Source organism: Varanus komodoensis, unplaced genomic scaffold, assembly GCF_004798865.1.
Source record: "Varanus komodoensis strain SLA01 unplaced genomic scaffold, ASM479886v1 scaffold2, whole genome shotgun sequence".
NCBI classification, from domain to species: Eukaryota; Metazoa; Chordata; class Lepidosauria; order Squamata; family Varanidae; genus Varanus; species Varanus komodoensis.
In genome coordinates, this window is record NW_025335568.1 from 20589806 (window position 1) to 20613978 (window position 24173).

General features: G+C 42.7%; 1 protein-coding gene across 1 annotated transcript in view; it reads right to left on the minus strand.

Moving 5' to 3' along the window:
• Positions 1-284: 284 nt before the first annotated feature.
• Positions 285-24173, minus strand: part of TACR3 (tachykinin receptor 3) — a 40910-nt gene continuing 17021 nt past the window's right edge. Inside the window, exons 2-5 of the mRNA XM_044428502.1 lie at positions 16905-17093; positions 14913-15063; positions 3687-3883; positions 285-600 (exon numbers count right to left, since the gene is read on the minus strand). Coding sequence (XP_044284437.1) covers positions 285-600; positions 3687-3883; positions 14913-15063; positions 16905-17093 — 853 coding nt within the window. The remainder of the gene's footprint in view (positions 601-3686; positions 3884-14912; positions 15064-16904; positions 17094-24173) is intronic.

Genomic DNA, 24173 nt, shown 5'->3' on the forward strand with positions numbered 1-24173 from the left:
ACATTTTGTAAGAAGTCATTGAACATTCCAATGTACAACATAACACAATGTTGTTATACTGTAAACAGGGCTCGGTCCTTGTCTTTCAAAATCACAAAGGCAATTTGGATCAACGAAGGCTTAAGATGACATAAATAGATATATACACATGCAATCAGTGCTTCAGATCTGGTGCCTGGTTACTTTCCAGAAGCTTGGATGTTTGGTTCTAAGGCAGAATAGCATTGTCTTATTCATTAGCAATACTGCTTTTCCCCACATCCATTATACATTCACTTAAGGCTTTAGGAATACTCGTCCACTGATGTATATGGAGAGTTGATGTAACTTGACACAGTTGACGTGGCTTTGGAACTCCTTTGTGAGCAGCCATTAAAGCTGGCTTCCTGTGAAGAAGCCTTTTTCTTGCGGCTGGCCTTGGTGCTTTCTCCATCGCTGGGGTCAAATACTACAGACATGCTGGATTCCATTCTGGATACAGTGTATAAGCTACTTTGCCTGGTTGGATTGAACCTTGTGGTTTTGAGCTCCAGTTCATCATAACTAGAAACTTCAATGAAAGGACACCACTGGAAAGCCCTCTTGAAACCAGCTCGGAACCTGAAAACAAGGGTAGTTGATTAATGTGACAAATTTTCTAACAAACATTTAGTGTAAAGCAGTTCATTAAACATCTTGTATATGGGCACAGCATTTTAAGAAGTATGTAGTCCAGCCTTCTCCGACTTGGTAGCTTTCAGAAGAGCTGGATTACAAGTTTTTCATCCCTAAGGAATAAATATACACAGGGACAATGGGACTGAAAAGCAGATGTGGATGAACTTGAATGTGACCAGAAGAGAGCAGTCAAGTTGATGAAGGGCCTGGAATTAACTCATATCTCCATATGGTAGAAAGAACTGAGTACGTATGTTTATCCTGAAGAAAAGAAGATTAAGGGTAAATGTGATAGTAGTATTGAAATATCTGAAAGGCTATCATGCAGAAGATGGAGCAGATTTGTTCTCTGTTGCTGAGCGAGAGAGAGCATCACCAATGTCTGCTTTCGAGAAAATCAACACACAGGAAATTGGTGTCCAATTCATGTATCCTGTGCAGGCAGTAAGGCTAGTGATAGCAAGAAATGTAGTTAACTATATTTTAGTTCTTTCTGTCTGATAAATTTGGGGCCAGTAGAACCAAACAATGTATTTTTCTAGACTGTATCATGACTTGATGAAAATTGAGCTTTTTTAAAAAAAAATCTGCATGTATCAAACTCTCTGGATATCAGGGAGTCATGGACATACTCAGAGAACACCATGGGTTTTGTGCGTACATATTTCTTGGTGTGACAATGAGTAAAAACATGTGCATTTAGGTAGGAAATGCACATAAAAGTACTTATTTTAGCAAAAAGTGCCTACAGAACATGTATTTTGAGGGGAAACACATACAGTTTAAAAGTCATTCTGTCTCTGTATGTTTGTGTGAGATTTTTTTAAAAAATCAGTAGAAAATAGGATGGCGCAGGTACATGAAGCTGACATTGTCCGGAAACAGGGTGGCCTATCTATTCCTGGGTGTCACCTCATTTAGCTCCTTGCTGAGAGTCCAGCTGGTCAGAACCTTCTCTTTCGAACAGAGTATATATGGATATTCATACCTTTATTATTCAGGATAATGAATGAGCACAGTACTGATATAAATAAAAATGCTGTGAACAAAAGTACTGGGCAATAAAGCTCACTGTGAAAATTAGTTACTTAATAATATTAAAGTATTAAAAATGCATAAGCCCATATTCTGTGCTAATGAGAAGATGGGGAGAAAGATCAGTATTTTCATACCAGCTGCATGGTGTATATTAACTGAGATTGCAACGAACAGGTGTTTGATCAAGATGCTGAAAAGTGGTAGAATGTGTGTTCATCAGCGATCAGCAATCATCTTAAAATATTTGCACGCACACTATAGCAGTTGGAACACTCTGCAGGCACTCTTCCCAAAGAGGTCTCAAAACAAATTCTGTAATAATTACTCATTACAGAATTAGGTGCTGGTTCATTCTGTGAATGAAGGTGTTTTGTCTTGGTAGATTTGCAGCCTGAGACAACACATGCTTACTTGAAAATATGCCTGGCTGTGTTCAAGCTGTTCAACTTTTGTTGGTTTCCAGGTAAATGTGCATAGAATTGCAGCTTCAGTTTGGGAACATTCAAAGAAATGAGGGTAGAGGCATACAGCGCATGCAATTGCACACGTCATGAATAAACAGAAAGTGGATCGGGATCTATTGGCAGATCTCTGGGTAATTTGTAGTAGATCAGTAAGAGTTCATAAAGGAATAAGGCTTTCCTGTCCTTTAAAAACAGCAATCAACAAAAATGACCTTCCACCCCCAAACAAGGTATTGAAATGGGGGAGACAAGTATGTGAAAGGAGCGGTAAGCAATGTTCTTCTCCTGAAAACAAATTCCTGGGCTGAGTTGGTGGACAGAGGCAACTTGTATACCAAGCCCTAAAGCCAGTATTTCCACTTGAGTCTGGTTCACAGAGTTTCAGGTTCTTGCAAAAAGTAAAGTTGGTCTTCTAAGCCTGACATCTGCCCATTCCCGGCATTGGCATAGTAATGGTATGGCATACACGCTGATTTTAATGTGTGTTTGTGCCCTTACCATGCAATCTAACAGACATAAGTGAATTAATGAGCCTGCTCATATTTACATATTGTTCAGTACCTACAAATTCTGCCAACATTAAAAGAATCACCAAAATGATTCTGGCTGCAAACGAACCCAGAATTCACTAGCTACTAGCAGAATTCAAGAGCCACTGATCTCTAGAAAAGTGGAGCTAAAAAGGGTGATTAACCTCTGCAATATGCATTTCTTGTATAGCCTGCCCCTCGACAAGTTAGTTTTCCGTTTGCAGGGACATGTACTTTATCTTGTTTTTCCTTGATGGAGCATTCAAACATGCAGTCCTTAGTTCGTGGTCTCAAGTTCTATGGCCCAAGAATGGCTATCAGGCTGCTACACGCGACACTGCCGAACTGGGAGATTGGCTCAAAGGTTCCCACTCCTCAGTCCATGAATATCCTAAATGAATGGAGGGTGGGATAACATGCAGGCAACCCTGTCCCACCAGCCTCATCACACTGTCCCACTGGCCCCATCTACACCACCCACATCCAAATGGGGCATTTCAAATGGGGAGTTCTGCTCAACATGCAGAGCCCAAAGGCAGGGACCCTGCAATTCGATCCCACATCTTGCATTCATTCTGTGTAGCTGTGGAAGAACTACTGGCTTCCTGCTTCCACACCATATGGGCTCTAACCTTTGTGTGAAAAGGACAAGAGGAGAGGAATAAGGCCTTATAGATGTTCCTGCAGCCAGTTGGTTGGTCGGCAGAACAGAACACTGTAGTAGATGGACACTTGGTCTTATCCAGCATGGCCCTTCTATGTTCATCGGATGAATCTGGACAGAAGTGTAACTTTCTGTGGGTTTCCCTTAAGATGTTTGAATATCCAAAGCTTTATATAATGGGAGAATCCACAGCAGATACTTTCCTGCTTCTCTTGACTTTCTTCTTTTTGACTTGACCATATGAATGAGTAAAGAGAAAATGACCAAGACGCCCCACAATCTGACAGATGACTCTTGAAGTAAAAACTTCATGGACTTGGATGTTATCCTTACCTTTTATTGAGACAGCAATAGATAATAGGATTGTACATGGTAGAACTCATGGCAAGCCAAAAGGTGGCTAGGTAGATTTGCTGAATGTATTTCCACCGGTTCAAATTCTCATAGATGCCAGTCACTATAAAGTAAATGTGGTAAGGCAGCCAGCACACTGCGAAGGTCAGCACAACGACAATCATCATTTTGACCACCTGGGGGGAAAAGAAGTTTGTTTTTCACAGTCACAACTGACTTTTAATTCCTTGTTGCACCTCCTGCAGCTGCTAATGCTGCCAACTTGCAGCTGCTAAAACTACACACACACACACACACACACACACACACACACAATAATATTAATTTGAGCTTTCTAGTCTAGGGGAAAATGCAAGTGGAGACATTATGCAGATGTATAAAATTTATGCATGATCTGGAGAAAGTGCACAGGGAGAAGGTTTCTTCTCTCTCGCGTATTAGACTCTGAGGCTACCCCATAAAGTTGACAGGTAGAAGATTCAGGAAAGGTACAGGAATGATATAGTGACAGTCACCAACCTGGATGGCTTTAAAAGGGGATTAATTGCATTAATGGGGGATATGTCCATCAACAGATACTAGTGCTCTTTTGGGCTTTCCAGATGCATCTTGTAACAGAATGCTGGTCTATGAAGGTCTTTGGTCTAATCTAGTACAGCAATTCTTCTGTGATTATTTTTTATTTTTAAATTGCTTCTTAAATTTTTAAACATTTTGTCTAGCCACTTGGAGGATCACTTGGTTGAAAAGCCAGATACAAATCGAGTGAGTGCGTGAATGGATGAATAAAATAGAAGGCTAGCTGCACACAGCAGCAAACTGCCCCACTTTGGGAATGCTTAAATTGATTGGGAACTTCATTCCTTTCCTCTGCTTCAAAAGCAATTATCATAAAGAGAATATGGAATTCAATGTCCAAAGGCACTCGCGGGAGGAGAGGACAGCTACAAAGCACAGCTTTGGGTTAGTACAGAGTGAACAGAAGGACAAAATTATGGTTTTCTTTGAAGCAGAGTCTTGAGATTTTAAGGCTTTTTTTAAAGATGGGCACTAGAAGAAACACTAAAAGAGATGCTGTGCGGTGCTTGCAAGTGTGATCTTCTCCTGTGCCCAGAGACGTTTCTAGGAAAGGAAGATGCAGAGAATTAGCAATGAGAATCCTTTACAGCAGAGGTGGGCAGCCTGCAATCCCCCATCAACTTTCAAAATCCTCCGGCAACAGCTCTGTTCAGACCTCTGGCAAGAACAATCTGTCCCTTCCTACATCAATGAGAAGAGAAGGGAAAGAGTGGGGGAAAGGCAGGGAGCGTGAGTGCATTTTGGTTCTGTTCCTGCCCACTGCTCACCTTGACCTAGCCCACTGGTGGCATGGGCCCCTTAACAGGTGACCTCTGCTGGGAAAATTCAGAGAAATCCTGGTACAGAAATGTTGCTTATATGTGCCTTTGTGTTATACAATCAAGCCTGCACTCCTTTCTCAGAAAGCACCCCGATTCCAAGCCAGGTTACTGTTTAGTATTTGCTGTTCCTTTAAGAAGTGGGGCTTGATGACTTCCCCAAGAAGCTGCCAGGGCTATTGTTTTAGATTTGATAAGGCTGCCAGCTTAACAGCATTGCAATCACCCTTATTTGCATGCCAAGACTCACAATAATCCCTGTGCCTCAGTGATCATTATATTAATATCATGCAATCGAATGCCATTGTACTGATCTCCCTTGGCAGACCTCTCACCTTCTTCTGAATGTGATCACCTTATTTTGTCATCAATTGCTCAGCTGCTGGGCTCATGAGTCAGAATCTATAAAACACTCTGTGTATGTTCTAAAAGCTTGGAGTTGGGTGAGAGTAGCATGCTGTCGCAAGTAACTGCAGGGGTCCTGGGTGATCTTTCAATAAAACCTCTGAGGTTCAAGGCGAAAGGGGTCTTTCCTGACTAAGCCTGGTTATCCTTGTTGTGGCTGCCATCAAGGCTTCCCAACACCTCCAAGGGCCTGTGAGCCTCCACCAAAAACAATCCACCCACTCACCCAATCCTGTTTTGGAGAGACTCCTGTTTTCCTTTGTCACGTGAAACTGTAAACGGGTATTAAATGTTACAAATCGTTGCTTTCCTTTTCTCCCCACTGCAGTGTCTCTCCCTCTGGGTGATGCCTCTTAGCAAAGAAGCCACAAAGTCATGAAGCGCAGCATTAAGAAAGGTTTGCTCATGTCTTGGTTTTCCCATGGGCCTTATCTGTCTGCAAGTTGGATGGGATAATATAATGGAAAGGTTTTAACAACTGCTCTGAGTCTCTCAGACATCTGATTTCTCAGTGCTCTGTCCTGCCCACTCTGGGTCATTGCACATTTAACATTCTGCTTCTGTTATGCTCTTATATGGAACTGGACTGACAAAATAAAACATATGCCTCCAACTCATTTCGAAGAGGGTATTTAGAAATTCAATAATAAAAGTTGCATTTATTGAGATAACTCCTCGCAATGTTACAATATTCAGGTTTTTTGTGAATGTCAAAAGTAGGAAGCCATTAACTAAAGGCCAATAGGACAAATCAGTCCCCTGAGTGATGCTGCCGCCTCATTTCCAGCTGTGGAGAGGAAAGAGAGCTGTTGATGCGTATGATCTATGCCAGGGTGGTCAACCTCCAGCCCGTGTGCTTTATCCAGCCCACCAGGGGTTCTCTTCCGGCCTGTAGAGGTTTCCTCCCATGTCCTTTCCCTCTCCAGGCTCTGCTCTGTGGGAGAGGAATATCCAGTATTATATCTGAAACCCCCTGGGACAGCACATGGAGCACAAAGCAGATACCTGACTTGGCTGCTGCATGGAGGTCCCACTCTGCCGTGCATCAGCTGCGACTCCTGGCTTTGCCTACCCTGCATCTTTCCTAAGCAGAAAAGGTGCCCTGGACAACATCACTTTACTACATGGTGGCCTTCACCAGCTTTGGCTCAGCAACTTCCAAGGGGCATATGGTGGTGGCAGTAGTGGGGAAAGTTACTGATTTAAGCAGTGGTACCAGCGATGCAGAGGAAAAACTGGAGACCAGTTGCATTGTGGAGCTAGAGGTCAGCTCCAGCACTTTTTATCAGACATTATCTGCCGCCCCCTCAGAATTCCCTGTTTCCTGAGTTTTGCTGCAGTTCTCACTGTAGCTGAGGACAGGGGGAGGAGAGAATGAATTCTGCCAGGAACAATATATTGTTCTGTGTTGTAATGCAAAATATTTGGGGAGGCTTGGCCTTGAATGGGAAATTAAGAGCATTAGCATTACAAAAGATCTGGTTCTGATAGACATAAAGCTTAGAACTGGTTTGTTGAGCTGGATCAAAGCAGCTGCTTGAATGTTTGTACTCTCCTTGGCTGTGGCTATAGGTTACACCACTTCCACATTTACTATTCTACTACTTCTGGAGACGCTGCAATAGGTTAATATGTTTTTGTGATTAACAGGTTAATCATTATTATTCTGTTGTATTTAATATTGCTTATACTCTACCTTTTTCCTGCAAAAAACCGAGGCTTGCATAATTGTCTTCCTCTTCACGACAGTCCTGACTGGTAAGTTAGGCTAAGAGTCAGTGACTGGCCCAAAGTTGTTCAGTGAGCATCATGGATGAATGGGGATGTACTGGGATCCCCGAAATCACAGTCCAACACTCTAACCACCGCTGTACACTGGCTGTAATCATTTTTCCATATAAAATGGACAGGAAAGCATCCACACTCAAATATATCTGGGATGCAATGACTCAACTTACTCCTGCTTAGTCACTGGGATTTAAAAAAAAATCAAATCCTGTTTTGCTATGGTTATGCTTCTGTTTTAATTAATTCTTATACAAGCATTTCAGAACTATAAATTTGGGGGACTGGGAGCCAGAGCCTTAATAGGAACATGAGAAATTCTGGTCCACTTGATGCTGTTCTACTTGAAGACAAGGACTATGTTCCAACAATGGGTGTGGGTGGGATGCCAAGGATGAGAGCTGACTCCATGCTGCAGAGGATGTTACACAGAATGGAGTGGGAAAGACAGAGAGAAGAACAAGGAAGAGCTAATGTTGACAGTCCAAATTATGGAGATTGATGAGGATCAAGGCAAGTGTCGTTGCCTGGGAATTGATGGAAGTTACAGTGATAAGAAGTAGATTTACTGAGCTGTGGAAGAGGTATAATAGAGGATTCGACCTGCGTGATGAGTTAGTCCTTTCTAGGCCAAGGTTGAGATGGAATGCTGTTTGACTCTCTCAAGGACTGCAGAGTACAGTTAGGTTTCTTTTTCTTTCCTTTTTTTAGTTTTTTACAGGAATAATAGTACTGCTTTAGCTCCATAAATAACTGCCCCAAATTATTTCCCAAAATGCTCTTGCCTTTACCACCACTGATTCTTTCTCACTATATTTTAAAAACATTCATTTCCCTATCATATTTTCTACCAACAAAAAATGTTATGCTTTTCCTGAAAGGGCAGGCAGCATACTCTTTGAGAAAATGTTTAGCTCTGGTTCATGCATAACCTGCTGTTCTATCACTGATATTCACATCTGATCAAATCAGCAAAATCATAAAAGAAATTACAGAAACAACATATTGGCTGAAAACAAGATGTTCCCTCAGGCCAGAACTAGACTTTACAAGCTAATGTCTCACAAAAGCAGCACCTCTCCACACTGCCTGGTCACATTTTTTACATTACTAAACATATGGCATCACAGTCTGACTTTTTTCAGTCCTGCTGCACTTCAGTGACTGTCCCTTGCGAGTGAGTGCATCAAGGCTGCTGTTAATACACAACTCAATACACAAAATGTTGAAATAACACCTGCAGTTGTGAGTGGTAAGATTGTTACATTGGGACTTGGGAAATCTGGATTCTAGCACCCACTTGGCTGTGAAACTCACTAGGTGGCCGCGGGCAGTCACTGCCTCTTATCCTAACTTCTCACAACTTCCAGCGGAGAGGGAAGATCATTTAAGTTGCCGTGCAAAAGGAGCGGAAGGTGAGATAGTGATGTAATATTTATTTACTGATTCCTTTATTTAACTTCTATACTGCCCAACAGCCAAAGATCTCTGCATGGTTTACAACAACACTTTTAAAATGCAGTATAAAATAAACCGCATTATAAAACATTATAAAAGGTTGCCATACAAAATTTAAAATACATACAAAAATGCCAAAAACTTAAACAAGGTAAAATCTTGGAACTTGATTAAACTGTCAAAGTCCCAGTAAACTAATTGAATGCCTTATTGTAGAAGACAGTCTTAAGCTGACACCAAAAAAATTAGTAAGGTTAGTGACAGGTGGGAGACAACCTTTCTTTCATGTTATTAAAACAAAACAAATAATTTTTAAAGGGAACCTTTCAGCTCTCTCTCCCTCTCCTTCCCACCCTCTCTCCCTCTCTCTTTCTCTCTCCCCCTCTCCTGCATTTAGATAGCTGACCAGTTGGAATGGAAACTGAGGACAATGTTCTGGGAGGAGAGGCCACAGCCTTATTATTATTATTATTATAACATTTCTATGCCGCAGCAGGGATTGCTGTGTTTGCCAAGGAGTGGGACTCATGGCTGTTGGAAAGCAGGCTTGGGTCTGGGAATCTGAGTCTGATGGGTTCCCACTCCAGAATGGAGTCCTCACACATTCCTAGTGCTAGTTTCTGATGGGCAATGGTTATCTTTAAACTGGAATCGGAGAGGACAGCCTTCCAAGAAAGGATGCCTTCAAACAGAGGTCCTCTGGAAGCTCTTTAAATATAAAAATGGGCTCTGTAAAAGTTGACACACTGCTATTCATCTGCAGAAATTAGCAGATGTACTTTTTATGTTAAGCTGTCACTTCTTTCATTCTAATTTTTGATGATGCATTTTCTCTTATTTCAGTGACCATCCTTTGTCGAAATCTTGATTCAGCTCATCTCCAGGATTCAGTGATCCTGAGCTGGTAAACATGGACTCCAGGTTTCATTTTAGTTGCAATCTCCCTTATACTAAGTCTTTCAAAAATCTTTTTTCCGACTTTTGTTTCAGAAGTGCTGACTTGCCTGTCTACAGGAAAGCATCTATAGTGGACTGAAAAGCAATACCCAGTGCTGCTGGAAATTATTTTTTGTCATAAATCATATAGTAATTTTCATGGTAAATCACACTGCTGCACTTCATTACCTCTGTTCCCAATGGGATGGGCTGTTCCTTGCACTGAACTGGCACCATATGGCTTCATCAATCAAACTGATCAAGCTTTAGGTAATAAGTCACATTTGCTTCACTGAAGCTCTTGAGCATTTTCCCCAGATCTACTTTCCCTGGGGAATGAACAGAAGTTTCTTAAAAATCTGAAAGCAGGTTAAAAATGCAGAGTGTGTAGAATGTGCTTCTATGCTACTCCTCCCTTCCTGACTCCTAGTGTTGATTTTCTTTTCAGCTATTGCTGCCCAGTCAGAAGAGGTCTGTACTGGCAGCAGAAGCTCAGTCAACAGGCAAAATCCAGGTGTAACCTGGAGTCAAGGAATAGTCATGAGGCCAGGAGCAAGAGCAAGGTCAGCCTGGTATAGTGCACTGGGCAAGTGCTGTGCTTGTCATTTTCCTTTCTATGCTGCCAAATGACCAAGATCTCTGGGTGGTTTACAACAGTTTAAATCCCACCTCCGCTGTCTAGGTCACTGGTGAATGTGTGAGGGTGAAAGAGAGATACTCAAAAGGATTAGAGCCCCAAATTCCACACTTACTAGATATTAAGGGCCAATTCCTGTGTTTTTCATGGAAAAAAATTAATTTCATGTTCACGGAATTATTAATTTTAGACAATTTTATGTCATTGTCAATCAATTTTCGAGATGTCTGCCTTGTTTTGGGGCAATGTGCATGTGGCCACTCTCCTTTGGACTTTTGCAGATCACTGGTGGTATGAAGCAACTGCTAATACTGACAGGAGATACTCTCATTTTTTCTGATCATAAGAGTTTAGCATGTTTAATGGAACAAAGGTGTAAAACATGTGAACAGCCATGATGGATCAGATCAAGGTCAAACGACTCCAGCTTTTTCTTCACGTAGTCGCCAACTAGCTGCCTGTAGAAGACCTATAAGTGTGAGACACCCTCCTGCTCATTTTCCCCAGCCACTGGTGTGCATAGGAATGCTTCCTGGGTTATTGGAGGCAGCATATAGCCAACAGGACTATTAGCCATTGACAGGCTTCCCCTGCATGAATTGTCTATTCCTCTGTTAAAGTTGCCCAAATTGGTGGCCATCACTCCCTGCTGTGGCACTGATGGTCAGCGTGTACATATGTGCTGTGTGAAGCAGTGTTTCTTTTTATCTCTCATTAATCTCGCACCCATCAGATTCCTGGGATGACCCAAAGTTCTCGTATTGTGTGAAGTGGGGGAAGTCTCCTTGTCCATTTTCTCCATACCATGTTTAATGTTGTACACCTCTGTCATGACTCCCCTGGATTGCCTTTTTTCTAAGCTGAACAATCCCAGCTGTTGCTGTGAACTGACCGGTTTCATTGGTGATGCCACTGCTATTCAACACTGAAAAAATTGCACCCATCTGACACAAGGCTCTAATTTATTTGGAATACAGAATAAATGTGAAGGCAGTATTAGTCCGAGTTCTTCTGCTTTGTCTGCTGTCATTTGGCAGTTGTAATTTTGTTAGGATAAAGCAGTAGGAAATGTCATGGCTCATATTTGCATTTCTACTCTTAATGCCCATTCATTAGCAAGTTATATATCAATGACACGTCATCCCACACATGTTGGAAATTTAATAAATTGCTATTTTGTTAGCGGTAGAAAATATACAAGGAAATATGACTCATTGCCTTTGGTAGCTGAGCAAGTGGCAGGCAACCGCAGAAACTGAGGAATGAACAAGCTTACTTCAAATTGAAGATGGCAATGAGAAAAGAAATGTGATTTCTGAAAAATATTTTTTTCCCTTTTCAGATCCTTAAATGAGAAATGTGCAGGGGGAATAATTAGAAGCCCTGACTCCTTCCCCTGTGCTAGACAGAAAGGCAAGTAAGGTTCTATTCTGTGCAGGATCTCCTCTTCTGCTAGCACAAGATCTAAAAATTCAGGCAGCTCTGTTCTTATGTCTATTGTTTGATGGTTTTAAATTGGTGTATACCAGCTTGATGACTTTTTATCAGATAAATCTATAGATAAATACTAACAATAGCAAATCAATGCTTCTGAAAGAGTGATAACAACCTTGGGAGGATTGAAGATCTGAGATAATTTCTTAATGTCTCATATTCTTGATATTTTGTATCATGTTTTATGGTTTCTCTTGTATTTTTATCTACATTTATATGGTTGTTTTGGTGACAGACATATAGAATCATAGAGCTGGAAGGGCCATCTTGTTGGCCTTCTAGTGCAAGCCACTCCTAGATGCAGGGATTCTGGTGCTAGCACATTCCCAGCAGTTGATTGTTCAGCCTGTGTTTGAGGACCCCACTGAAGAGGAGCTAACTGTTCAGGAACAAGTATCTGTGCTGTATCCTTTGCTGTGAAGTCAAGCAAATAGTTCGAGCTCAGAAATGTACAGACTCTCACCATGGCATGTGCTGAGCCTGGGTTTTATTCAGAAGGTGCAAACTGGGTAACTTCTGATAAAAATGACCTGAAACAAATTTCTCATACACCCGTAACCACTAACTATATTGTTCTAGCAGTATATGCTTTAACACCTTAGATACATGAGCTCATTCTCAGTGGAGGGACGATTTAAGTTGCTTCTTTAGCAGCTGACGGTGATGCCAGTTTTCCATTTTGTGGGTCTCAAAATCTGTTAGCATCTGTATCACATTTGTTTCACTATCAAGTGCAGCTTTCCTCCCTTTCTTAATGTGAGAATAAGAGACTTCTTTGTTCCAAGGTTGGTTTTCAAATACATATTCTTCTGCGCTTGCTCTCTGCAAGCACCATGTGTCACGAGTGATTTCCCTCTTCATCATTACAATCATACCCTTGGCAAATCCTTAGTAGCAGAAATTATTTCACTAGCAGAAAGGGAGCTGGTGGCAATAACCCAGAAAACTGCCTTGTAAAGAATCTATCTAACTTTTGTTTCATTGTAGTATTTGTCTTGGAAGCCAAAGACAGCTGAAACATTTTAATGGCTGGCATGATACACGATGCTCCTAATTCCACTAGCTGTAGACAATGCTAATGAACTAAACATGGCACTCTTGAATGGTACATTCAGCATTTATTAACCCTGATGTTACCTTCATCTATTCGCAAATGTTAATTGGTACAATTGAATGTTCACAGTCAAATGGATACCAAATTTGTATGTTTGAATTTGACCTTCTGAGTCCAGCTCAATGGTAGAGCATGTGATTTGCATGCAGAAGGTCCCGGGTTCAATCCCCAGCATCTCTAGGCAGGGCAGAAGAAACTGATGCCTGAGATCCTGGAGAGCCCCTGCCAGTCAGTGCCAGTGATACAGGGCTAGATAGAAAGACTCAGGGTAAAGTAGCTCCCTCTCTTCCTACTAATCAGTAGCCAGTCAGGGTTATATATATAAAATGGACTTGCCAAACATATAGGCAAGCTTGCCCACACTCCTCTAATGTGTCCCTTCTCTCCTCTCTCTTGACTCCTCTCTTGGCTGTTTTTACATTTTTGATTCTGCTGCTGTCCTGACTCACTTCCTGGTTAGTTTTTCCATCAGTCTGTAACCTCCTTGTGTTACTGAGTTATTTCCCCATCTCCATCCTCAACTTTCTTATGTAATTTAACTACACTAACATAAAGACTAGGGGGCAGTGGCAGTTGGTCCCTTGTCTGACTCCATCACCTGCCAGTCTGTTGGACTTCTGAAATCCTTTTGGTTAGCTCTACAGAAAAGATGGGAACTCGGATAAATCCAGTACAGATTCCCCCATCTTTTCTTTATGTAACCTTATTTTCTGCCCTCTATCAGAAGCTTGCAGCTGGTAGCATGATTTTAATTCAAATAGCACAACAAGGATGCAGGCACTATAGATTTAAATAATATTGTTGCAGAACTGGCATATGCTGCGCTCCAGCCAGTCATCAAATGCATGTGCAAACAGAAAGGGTTGAACACTGTTTCCAAAACTGAAGGTACTTCAGTGGTGGGAAAAATAGGGAGTAGACCATTCGCTAAACATTTTATTTGATAAATGATGTAACAGGCAGTACGTGCTCAATCAGGGAGAAATAGGACGTCATTAAGTAACAAACAAAAGTCATATTGATAAAGGGGGCCATCATTTTAACAAAAGCCTTTGGGAGTGCTTTCATTAGAACTTCGAGTCAGAATGGCATTAAGACTGGAACCCAAGATCCTGTATCATATGGGATCAATTAGAGCTGGGTTGCAATTCTAAGAGTAATTAGGGAATGAGTTGCATGGGCCAGAAGCAGAGCATCCTGGGAATTGATGCATGCTGCTGAAAACGGAGCTCTGTATGTTGTGCATTTTACATGACTAGCTATTGCCTAGAGAGGAAGATGTGATAATAGCATAATCTATCCCTACAATGTGACAGCCACACGTCCTCCATAACATCAAGTTCAACATTATTATCAAAGTGGGAAGATGGATTTAATGCAGGGCTGGACAACTTCCAGGCACCTACCTAATCCACCCATGCCGCCACTGCCAAAGGTGAGCTCTCATGGCATGTCCTTTTTGCTGTAAAATTGCATTGCTTTTGCTGCCACACAAATCCAACAGTAGTAGTAGCCCCTTCCCTTATAGGCCATGGGATGCCACTTGAGGTCTGTGACCTGCACCGAGCTTGGTGATTTAGGGGATTGATCAGGCATTCATCCCAAATGGTTTCTTCAAAGGCAAACTGAATTTAGTCATAGGCCATAAACTTTGTGTCACCCCAGTATTCCCAAATGTTTGGGAGATCACTTTACCTTTACATAGAAATGCTTACAAGTATGACAGAGACCTGGAAACTACAGCAAACTTTGCAAAGCCAGAATACTAAATAACGTGATAGCTGAAAAACAAATGAAAATGAGAAGCAATCTATTTAAATCAAGGGTTATTATGCTATTTGGATGCAGAAATATGTGGCTGGGGAAGAAGAGGGCATGATCCAACCATTCCTAAGTAGCCAGTATTTTTTAAAATTAATAAACGACCATGAAGCTACACATATGAATAACACAATTAAGCAAATTTAGTTTAACAGTACCTTCCTCTTTGCCTTCAGCTGCTCATGATATTTGTCAGATGTATCACCTGGGATCTCTCCACCCCAAAGGGTAATTCCAACAATTGTATATGTGATGCCCATGACAAGCAATGGAAAGCAATAGACTAGCGCAATCACAATGATGTGGTACCTGAAAGAGGAAAACATTGAAACTACACATTCTTTGCAGAATAAGCCTTCAGAACAGAAGCTGTTATCTGCACTGTTAAAAGCAATCTGTTTCCTTCAAATGAAGGATGGAGAAACAAGGGCAATTGTTATACGGCCGTTCATCATCAGCAATATTGGAACATTTCTCCATACTCCTAAACCCATTCGTTTCCATTATTCCTGCATCTAGTGGGATGGAAATACAAAAGGCTATGCATAAAAAGAAATGACTCATTTCATTTTCTTTGAGGAAAAGCATCTTGAGAGTGGGTGAGATATCACATACACACAAGTATGAATGTATTTGTGTGTGTGTGTCTTACAGAGTTAGTGGCATATGGAAGGGATCAACAATTTTTCTTTTTTTGCCTCTAAGGTTGCATGAAACAATGGGGTATGGGCCAGGAGGCACAAATTAATAGTTGGTATGGCCAGCGGTGGTGATGGATATGGCCAGGGTCTCCTTCATTTTCCCATTTTTTCCCATGCACATGCACGCACACACAAGCGCATGCCCCCACACAAACGCATATGGTTTTGGGATAGGCTAAAACTGCTCTGCCCCATGGGCTGAGATCTTCCTGTGCATCCCACTCCTTCCTGCCCTCCCTCCCTCCACGAATCAGCCAAACAGAGGGAAAGTCACATGTTCTCTCTCATTTCAGTTGTGCTTTGGCCAGTCTACCAAATAGCTTCTTGGTGGATTGGCTGGAGCATGATCTAGCCAGGAAGGATATTTCATGAGGGCAGCCCTTCTTATTTGCCTCACTTCCTATTCAATCATGCTCCCCAGCTTGCTGTTTGGCAGGCCAAACAGAACCTGACTAGAATAGGGAAAAGCATGCACGGGGAACAGTCATTCCTCCATGCTATAGTAGATAACAAAAAATGGCAACAAATTACTTAGGATCCCCCTGCACACACTTTCCCGTTGCTGACTTACTGCACTGCATGCACCTGTATTTATGGCGCCCTACAGTTAGCAAGCAACTGATGAGAAGGAAGATAAGCAGCTGGTGAGAGTGTGAAAGGAGAGGGGCCCTTGAGGGTGTTTTGCCCAAAGGCCCTCCAAAACTGGGTGCGTACATTGCCTCAGCTAGTAGGACTTCCTGGCATTGCTTCTTTTGAGGCATCTGCACTACCTGCCAATCCATTTGCAAGCACAGTGTCAAGTTCTGGGCTTTACTGATAAATGCGCCAGTGGCTTGGGTCCTGATTCCCTTTAGCTGCTTTCACCAACCCACCATCCACCATGGACTACAACTCCTGTGATCATGTATCGTGTGGGTTGTATCTCAACCCATTTGAAGGGCTCCAGCCTGGGAAAAACCAATCTAAGGGAATGTGCCATCTGACAGCTTGACAAAGGGGTCTCTCTGTTGGAAAAGCTCTCCTTGCCTTGACTGCTCCCATACTGCGTCAACAGCCATGGAAATGGTAAAGAAGGGGGAACGGCTTTGCTCCATTTTGTTTGCCTTAACCTCACCCTTCAGGTTTCAGCAGGGAATGTTTGGATCACTACTACTCCATGCAGTGATTTGTTGGTCTGATTCAGGGCAGCAGGTGCCACATTCCTATAGGAGCAGAAGATGCTGCTGAGTCAGCCCCATCATCCAGCCAGCTGAGTGGCTGGAAATGGCACCACAGGGGTCTTTAGAGGCAGGATTCTTGCCCAGTGCTGCATGGAAAAGCCGGGGACTGCACCTGGGAGCTTCTGCATGTATGGCACATGCTCTGTCTTCAAGCTAGGGCTTTTCCCTTGTGCACTTTGTCAGGAGAAACAGTATATGAGAATAGATTGTCATTTCATCTCTGACTTACGTGAAACGCTGCTTCATGCCACCAGGCCAGAAAACATAGCACAGAGTTCTTCCAGGCATCACTTTAGTCTTGGAAAAGAGACACTGAGGAAAGGCAAGAAGGAAGGCAAGAATCCAGATGCTCACAATCACCACTTTCGTTGCCGTGGCAGAGAGTCTGGGCTTCAGAGGGTCAATGATGGCCATGTATCTGTTCAAAGGCACAACCAACCAAACACCATAGACAATGCAAGAAATCTTAGTGATCTGGGGAAAAGGCAAATGGGAGATAACCATTTTCCTTGGCTATGCCATATGGGAAATAAGACAACCTTGGGCACACCTCAATTGTTCATTGTTATGTGCCACCGCAACATCTCCAGCTTATGGTGGCTCTACCAATGAAAGCCCTCCAAATGTCCCATCCATGTCAGCCCTGCTCACCTCTTCTAAGTTCAAGGCAGTGACTTACCTAATGGAATCTCTCCAACCCTCAGTTAAGGACAGTCATTTGCAAGAGAATGGCTATTGTTCTACAAGTCTGAAATTAAATAATGGAAGGTTCCTGAAGTGTTCAGCATTTTTCCTGTGTGATTCATTGCTCCGACCTTCTAGGAAGTCTGCCTTTCCTTCACATTGGGTGATTGCTTATGTAATATGCACACTGAGTAATGCTTCGTGCGCTGGAATATACAGCTATACGCCAAAAGTCATTCTCCATGAAAGCAGGGAAGTATTGCTCAGCTCACACGCACGAGTCTGCGTTCTACCTGCTATGTACTCACCTGCTGTATACTCATATTTACTTGATTTGTTATAATCCTGCCTTTTCTTTCTTAAAAGCAATCCAAGGCAGCTTACCTAATCTATTTATCCTCACGATGATCCTGTGAGGAGGTTACGTTTAGTGTCAGTGGCTGGGCCAAAGCTTTAGGACTGAGTGGGGGCTAGAACCCATGTTTTCTGAGTTCTAGATCAACGCTCTAACCACTACACCACACTGGTTCTTACATGTGCTTAGAGGACTGGGTTGGAGGTGGGAAGACTCAGCCTGCTCTGAATATGTACTTGAAAACGTCGTGTTTCAATTTTCAGTTCATTTCTGACAGCCCCATGTATTATTACTTTGTGTTTCATTTACTATTGTCTCAGGGATGTTTCAACATTAGTCTGACTTCAAGCCCTATGCATGTTGATGCGTCTGGTCTAAGAAGGACTCACATTGCGAACAACCCTCATCTATCTCATATCCTTTCATTTCCATTCAGGTTTTGGCTTTGTTTTGTTTCTAATTTTAAGTGGATTACAGTGACCACCTGGCCTGCCTTCTGATACCTCCAGCCTGGGTGCTTTCCATCCAGATTGGCTCCTTGTGGTGGCTTCCCTGCAGCAGGTGTGACTCAGAAAGGGAAAGTTCAGGGCAGGAAGCAGCAGGTGGCCTTGAGCCCCGCTGCTGCCTCAGGTGCGGAAATGGCTTAGAGTTCTAAGCCTTAGATCAGCCCTGGCCTTTCCATATTTGCTTTGGAAAGTCAGCCTTTTCTTCTCACTCCCCATTTCGCTTTGGGTTCAATATACAAAGCCTCATTCAAAAACAGGGCATTTGAGCTGAGCCCTGAGCATGCTGACATGACAGGCAAAGGTTTGGAATGGTTTCGAGGACACATAACTAGAATTTTATGCTATGATTAGTTAATACCCACATTTGTAATATCCCCATTGCCAAGGCTACAGATGGTAAGTTATCCATTTGAAATTTCCAGATCAAAATCTGTGCTTTTGAAAATTAGCACTGACCATTAAGTATCCTCCATAACAAGCAAATTTTTATTTCTGTCTTTCTGTATTATTTGTACTGCATTCACAAAGCTTTAAGGTTCTTTTCTGCATTAGCTGCTCTCTGTCTTCCTGTTAGGGATGTCAGATAACTCCACAATGGATTCAGGGAAGTTTGTATTTCTAGGTATCCAATATGGAGATTCTGCAGTGGACCTGTGTATTTTGTGCAAATGCAGTTGTAGAAAACGTAAATGTAAATACCAAAAATGTATCTTCCGTATAGACTAAAGCATTAAAATACACATTTTGGAAGGATTTGTGCATTTGGGAGAGGATCTGTGCATTTTCACAAGCACAAATTGGTATCACAAATGCTGAAACATTAATGCTACTTCATAAATATAGATGGGATAGATAATGATACTTTACCATGTGGAAACTGGTTAATAAAGAATGCCCAACTATGTTACATTGTATATTGCATATTTGCACAGTGAGCATCTGTTAACATAACAGAACTGCTCAAATCTGAATGCCAATTTAAAGTCCAGTCTGAAACCTACAGGGGCAATATTTAATAAAAGAGATCGGATATGATAAGAACATAAGAGCTGTGTTGGATCAGACCAATGCACTATCTAGTCCACCACTCTGGCCAGCCAGATGTTTGCACTCTGTTTGCACTCTGCCCAGCCAGATGCCCATGGGAAAGGCACGAAGAGGACGTGAGTGCAATGGCATCCCCCTCTCATGCACACCTGTGATCCCAGGAACTGGCATTCATGGGCAACTACCTTTGATACTGCATGTGATAAATATCCATCATGTCTAACAGCACTGAAAGCCTTATCCTCCATTAATTTGTCCAATCCGCAACTTAAACTATCCAAATTGGTGACTGTTAGTACATTACGTGGAAGCAAATTCCATAGTTTTACTATGCGCAGTATGAAGAAGTACTTCCTTTTATCTGTTCTCAGTCTCCAACTTCAACTCCAACATTGAAAGTCCGTGAGTTCTAGTATTATGAAAAAGGGAACAAAATGTCCCTAACCACTTTCTCCACACCATAGAGAATTATATATGTCTTTTCAGAGAGTCTCTCTCAAAATTCAGCATTCCAAGGTAGCTACCTCGGGCTCTGAATTGAAACTGGAAGAAGAGGTGGAGCTGGAATTCTTGATGTATCGAGGCTGACAAGCCCCAAGATAAGTCATGAGGCTGCCCAGTGGTATATTCCAAGTCAAGGTCTGAAGTTGTGAGGTTCAAGGCATGCATTAGTCCGGTGTTCAGTGGTCATCTAAACAAAGGAGTGCCTGGTACCAGTGCTGCTGTACCTACAAATGTCACTGACCCTCTGTGTCTGCTTTTATTCAAGGGTAGGGCACCTAAAGGTCCTTGCTTCTCAATTTACCCATGGCAAATCCTAGCCTGGAGTTGAGAACTCCCTTAAACCAGGTGTTTTTTCACTTTCCTTTGCAGGTGCCAATACTGCCTAGGAGAACCTCAGGCATGCTTTTCCTCAGCTGAGTGTGCACCCAGGCCACCTATTGTTTCACAGGCATAGGTGACTCAGGTGCTTTTTCTGAGGTTAGCTCTGAACTCCATACCTTGACCAGGCCCTAAATCAGTTACTTCTATTTTTGGAGCACACTTTGCCTCTGAGATACACCACATCCAGAGGAGATGCTGTGCAGTTCCCATAGAGTCACTGTTGCTCCAGGGGTACTACACATATGTTTTGCATGCAGAATGTCTCAGATTCAGTCCTTGGCAGGGTCAACTACAAAAAGATCCCACAGCATGCAATGAGAAAAGTCCTCTGCTAAATTGTCAGAGAACTGCTGCTGGTCAAGGTACATAGTACTGGGCTAGGAAGACAATCATCTGATCTGGTATAAGCCAGTTTCCCTGCTCCCTTCTTTATTAGATTTATATTCTGCTTTGTCACAAACACAGTATCCAAGCCAGTTAAACTTCACAAAATTGAAAACTCATAAATTAAAAGCAGCACATCTGCTACAGCCTATTTCAGCAAACAAAATCAATGTAAAAGCCTCAAACATGTCTGCATAAAAATATCCTGTGTAAGAATGAAGCTAGCCTGGCAAACTTCATTTCCGGGCAATTCCAGAAGCTGGGAATAGCCACCAAGAAGGCTTTTTCTTGTGTTCCCACCAAATGAGTTTCTGATGTGGGACAATGAAAAGTGCATCTGCCAAGGATGGTAAAATCCAAGCAATCCCTTATGGTAGATTCCATTCTTTCAGTGTTACAAAAGGCTTTCAATTCTATGAAGCTGTTGTACCAAATAATGACCCTGGCTGATAGTTTGCTCGCAGCATTTTGAAGTGGTTGCTGTTTCTGGACATTTTTCAAAGGCAGGCCCACGCAGAACATATTACAATAACTTGAACAGGACAACACTATGGCTTGCATCAATGCAGCCAAATCTCATATCTCTAGAAAGGGAGCTGTTGGCTGCAGAAATATTCTTGGTTACCATTCAAGCCTGAGCATCCAGGTTCAAGTAGGATTCCAGGAATACACCCAAATGGCAGTGTTAGAAGGAGGGTTACTGGGGGTATTTTACAGAGTTGCTATAGAGATCACTCAGATAATACATTCCAGGCTGTTAAGGAAGAGTGCAAACATAAATGCTAAATACTGCTATTATTATAAGCCTCATGGTTTTCGGTCCAAGCTACTTCCATGGAAGCGTGCTTTGGATTAATGATTTTAAGACTGCGTTCTGGACCCTGCCAGCAGGCTAGCAACTTATGGCACAGATCCACATGGAAACTGTCACCATTTTCCATATAATTCCAGCTTTTCTGGGAACCTTTCCCAGTGATTCTGCTTTAAGTGCTGAAGTGAACTACGTAGAGATGCACGGATGTTTCTCCACGTGTCCCTTGATGCGGAATCTAGACTGAATGGAACAGTTGGTGCAAGCGCTAGTTCAATAGCTGATCTTTGTTATAGTGAAGAGACAGAGCCTGTGGACGTGGGGTGTGGGGGAAGGGCACACTTTCTTTACCAAGACCCAGAGGTCCATGGGGCCCTGGCCTTTGTACTGTCACAACTGATTATAAAGCCAAGCATTCTACTGCAGTGCAAGAACAGTTAAGTCACCTACCTTGTTTGCATATTGTGTGAGCTTTCAATAGAAATGGACTTTGGGAAATAATTAATGTTCTTGCTTTGCACTGGAAAAATAGCAGGATAATGAATCTTTAGAATGAATGGGTGTTTATCAGATCTTTGCAGCTGCATTGCACGTTAAAATAATAATAATAAAAAATCAGAGCATTGACAGCTTTGTAGAGTTTTGCTTCAGAGAGAATGCTGCATTAAATAAAAACACCCTCTTCCTTCCACCCAAAGAAGGAAGGAAGAAAGGACGGATGGACGGAAGGAGTGGGTTATTTGGGGACATGGGAGAAAAGCCCCAATATGGGACATAATATAATTCCACAAATCTGAATGTTTTGTTTCCATAATCTTGAGATTCTATTAAGAAATGGAATTACGGTATGTGTGTGGGAGGGGGCCATACCTTTGTTGTGAGGCCTGCAAAATGTTGTGTGGGTCCTATGAAAAGAGACAATCCCTCCAGAGATCTCACCCCATCTCTTACAGCTAGCTTGTGGACCGTCTGGTCCCTTGCTTTGCAGGTGCAGCTGCTCCTGAACTCTCCACGTTATATATAAAATTATAAATCAGGCAAAACATTTTTGATGCTTTACCCTTCCAAAATGAGCAAATTGCAGTCATTTATAGTTAGAAATGGATAGTCCTGATACAGTGAAGGCACACATGATAACACAGAGGTAAGGGGCTAGGGGCACAATCCAGTGGGGAAGCCTGCAGCCCTCTGAACTTGGAGGCTTATGGGCAGAGCAGGGGAGGGATCAAGGCTGAGTTTGGCGGTCTCACTGGACTACTTTGTAAGGGGAAGGAAGGAGACTGAGGCATCACCAGGATATGTCATATCTTGGTGGTAGTGGTCTTCCCACCTTGCCCCTGGAATATCCCATAAACCTTACATTCTTGTAACATTGTTGTTTTATGTTATTTATATGGTAATTTATTGTTTTGTTTTATACGTCGTTGTAAAGTTCTGAGAAAGCTTTGGATGTGGGGTGGTACAGAAATGAAATAATAAAATAATTTGCAAACGGCTCCGGATGCACCCATTAACTATTGACAGTGTATGTCCCTCCCCATAACATCTAGATGAAAGCTTTCCTCCTGTCCCACATGAGGATCATCTTCCTTGTAGGAGGGAAGGTAGTTGTTTCTGCTTAGGGCTCAAATATGCCTGAGAGGAACAATATGGGACCAAGTGGCGGGTCTTAATCTGCATAGTGAAGGGTAGCAGGAAATACGGCACTGGGAGGTGGGCTAGGCAGGCAAGAGGACTGTGACTACGGCAGTTATGCCTGTGCTGTCTTCCAGTCTTCCTCGCACCTGCAGGTTTAGTGGGTGGCCTGTCAGCCTGCCCTTGGGTCTCTGGATACTGCTTTTAAAGGCAAGTTTGGTACAGAATAAGACCTCCCTTGTCCGTAATTTAACAGTGGATGAGGCAGCTGGACTGGCTTGCATGACTGAGACTTGGGTGAGTGAACAGAGGAGGTCCTCTGTCTCAATTGTTCTCACTGTGGTACTTTCAAGGCAGACTAGAGGGCTCAGAGGAGGGAGCTGCTGTGGTTTTAAGAACTCTCTTTCTCTCCAGTGCCTGCCTGTTTCAGCACTGCCCTAGAGTGTTTCCACATGTTTAGCTAGCAGGGTTAGATTGGGCATTCTATTGCTGTCCCACCCTTTCTGCTACCCAGCAGCCTCCCTGACAGAGGTTGTCTTGGTTGCGATGCCGAGGTCCCATGGGCTGTGGGTTCTGGGCGACATCAACATACATGTTGAGAGCACCTTGTCTGGGTTGGCCTGCATGACAATGGCCTCCATGGCCTCCATGACAATCATGGGACAGTTCCAACATGACATTGCTCCAACATATGTAGCAGGGCACATTCTGGATCTATTCCCCCCATCCCCGCCCGCCAGGAATGGAGATGGTGACCTGTATGTGGAAGACTGTGAATCATTCCTTTGTCTGATGATGGTCAGATCATCACTGATGGCAGCTTTTTGATCCCGCAAGGGTGGAGGGCCTAATAAGATGGTCCACCAGCAAAGGCTAGCAGATGCACATGGTTTCCAGGGAGCTCTAGGAAGTTCTCCCACTGATATGGCTGGCATTCCTGCTAAAACCTTGGATGATCCCTGGAACACATAATCTTTCCTAAGCACCCTCTCTGTGGTAGAACTCCTTCAGCTCTGTGGGGTACCATGAAGCTGAGAGCAACAGCTTGAATGCAGATTGAGGAAAAACAAGTGGATGCAATCAAATCTTGGTATGTGTGTACAATCAAGTATACTTAGGTGCAATGAGGACAGCAAATAAACAACATCTGATTGGTTCTCTCTGTGAAAGGAAGATCATTAAGGGTCCTAT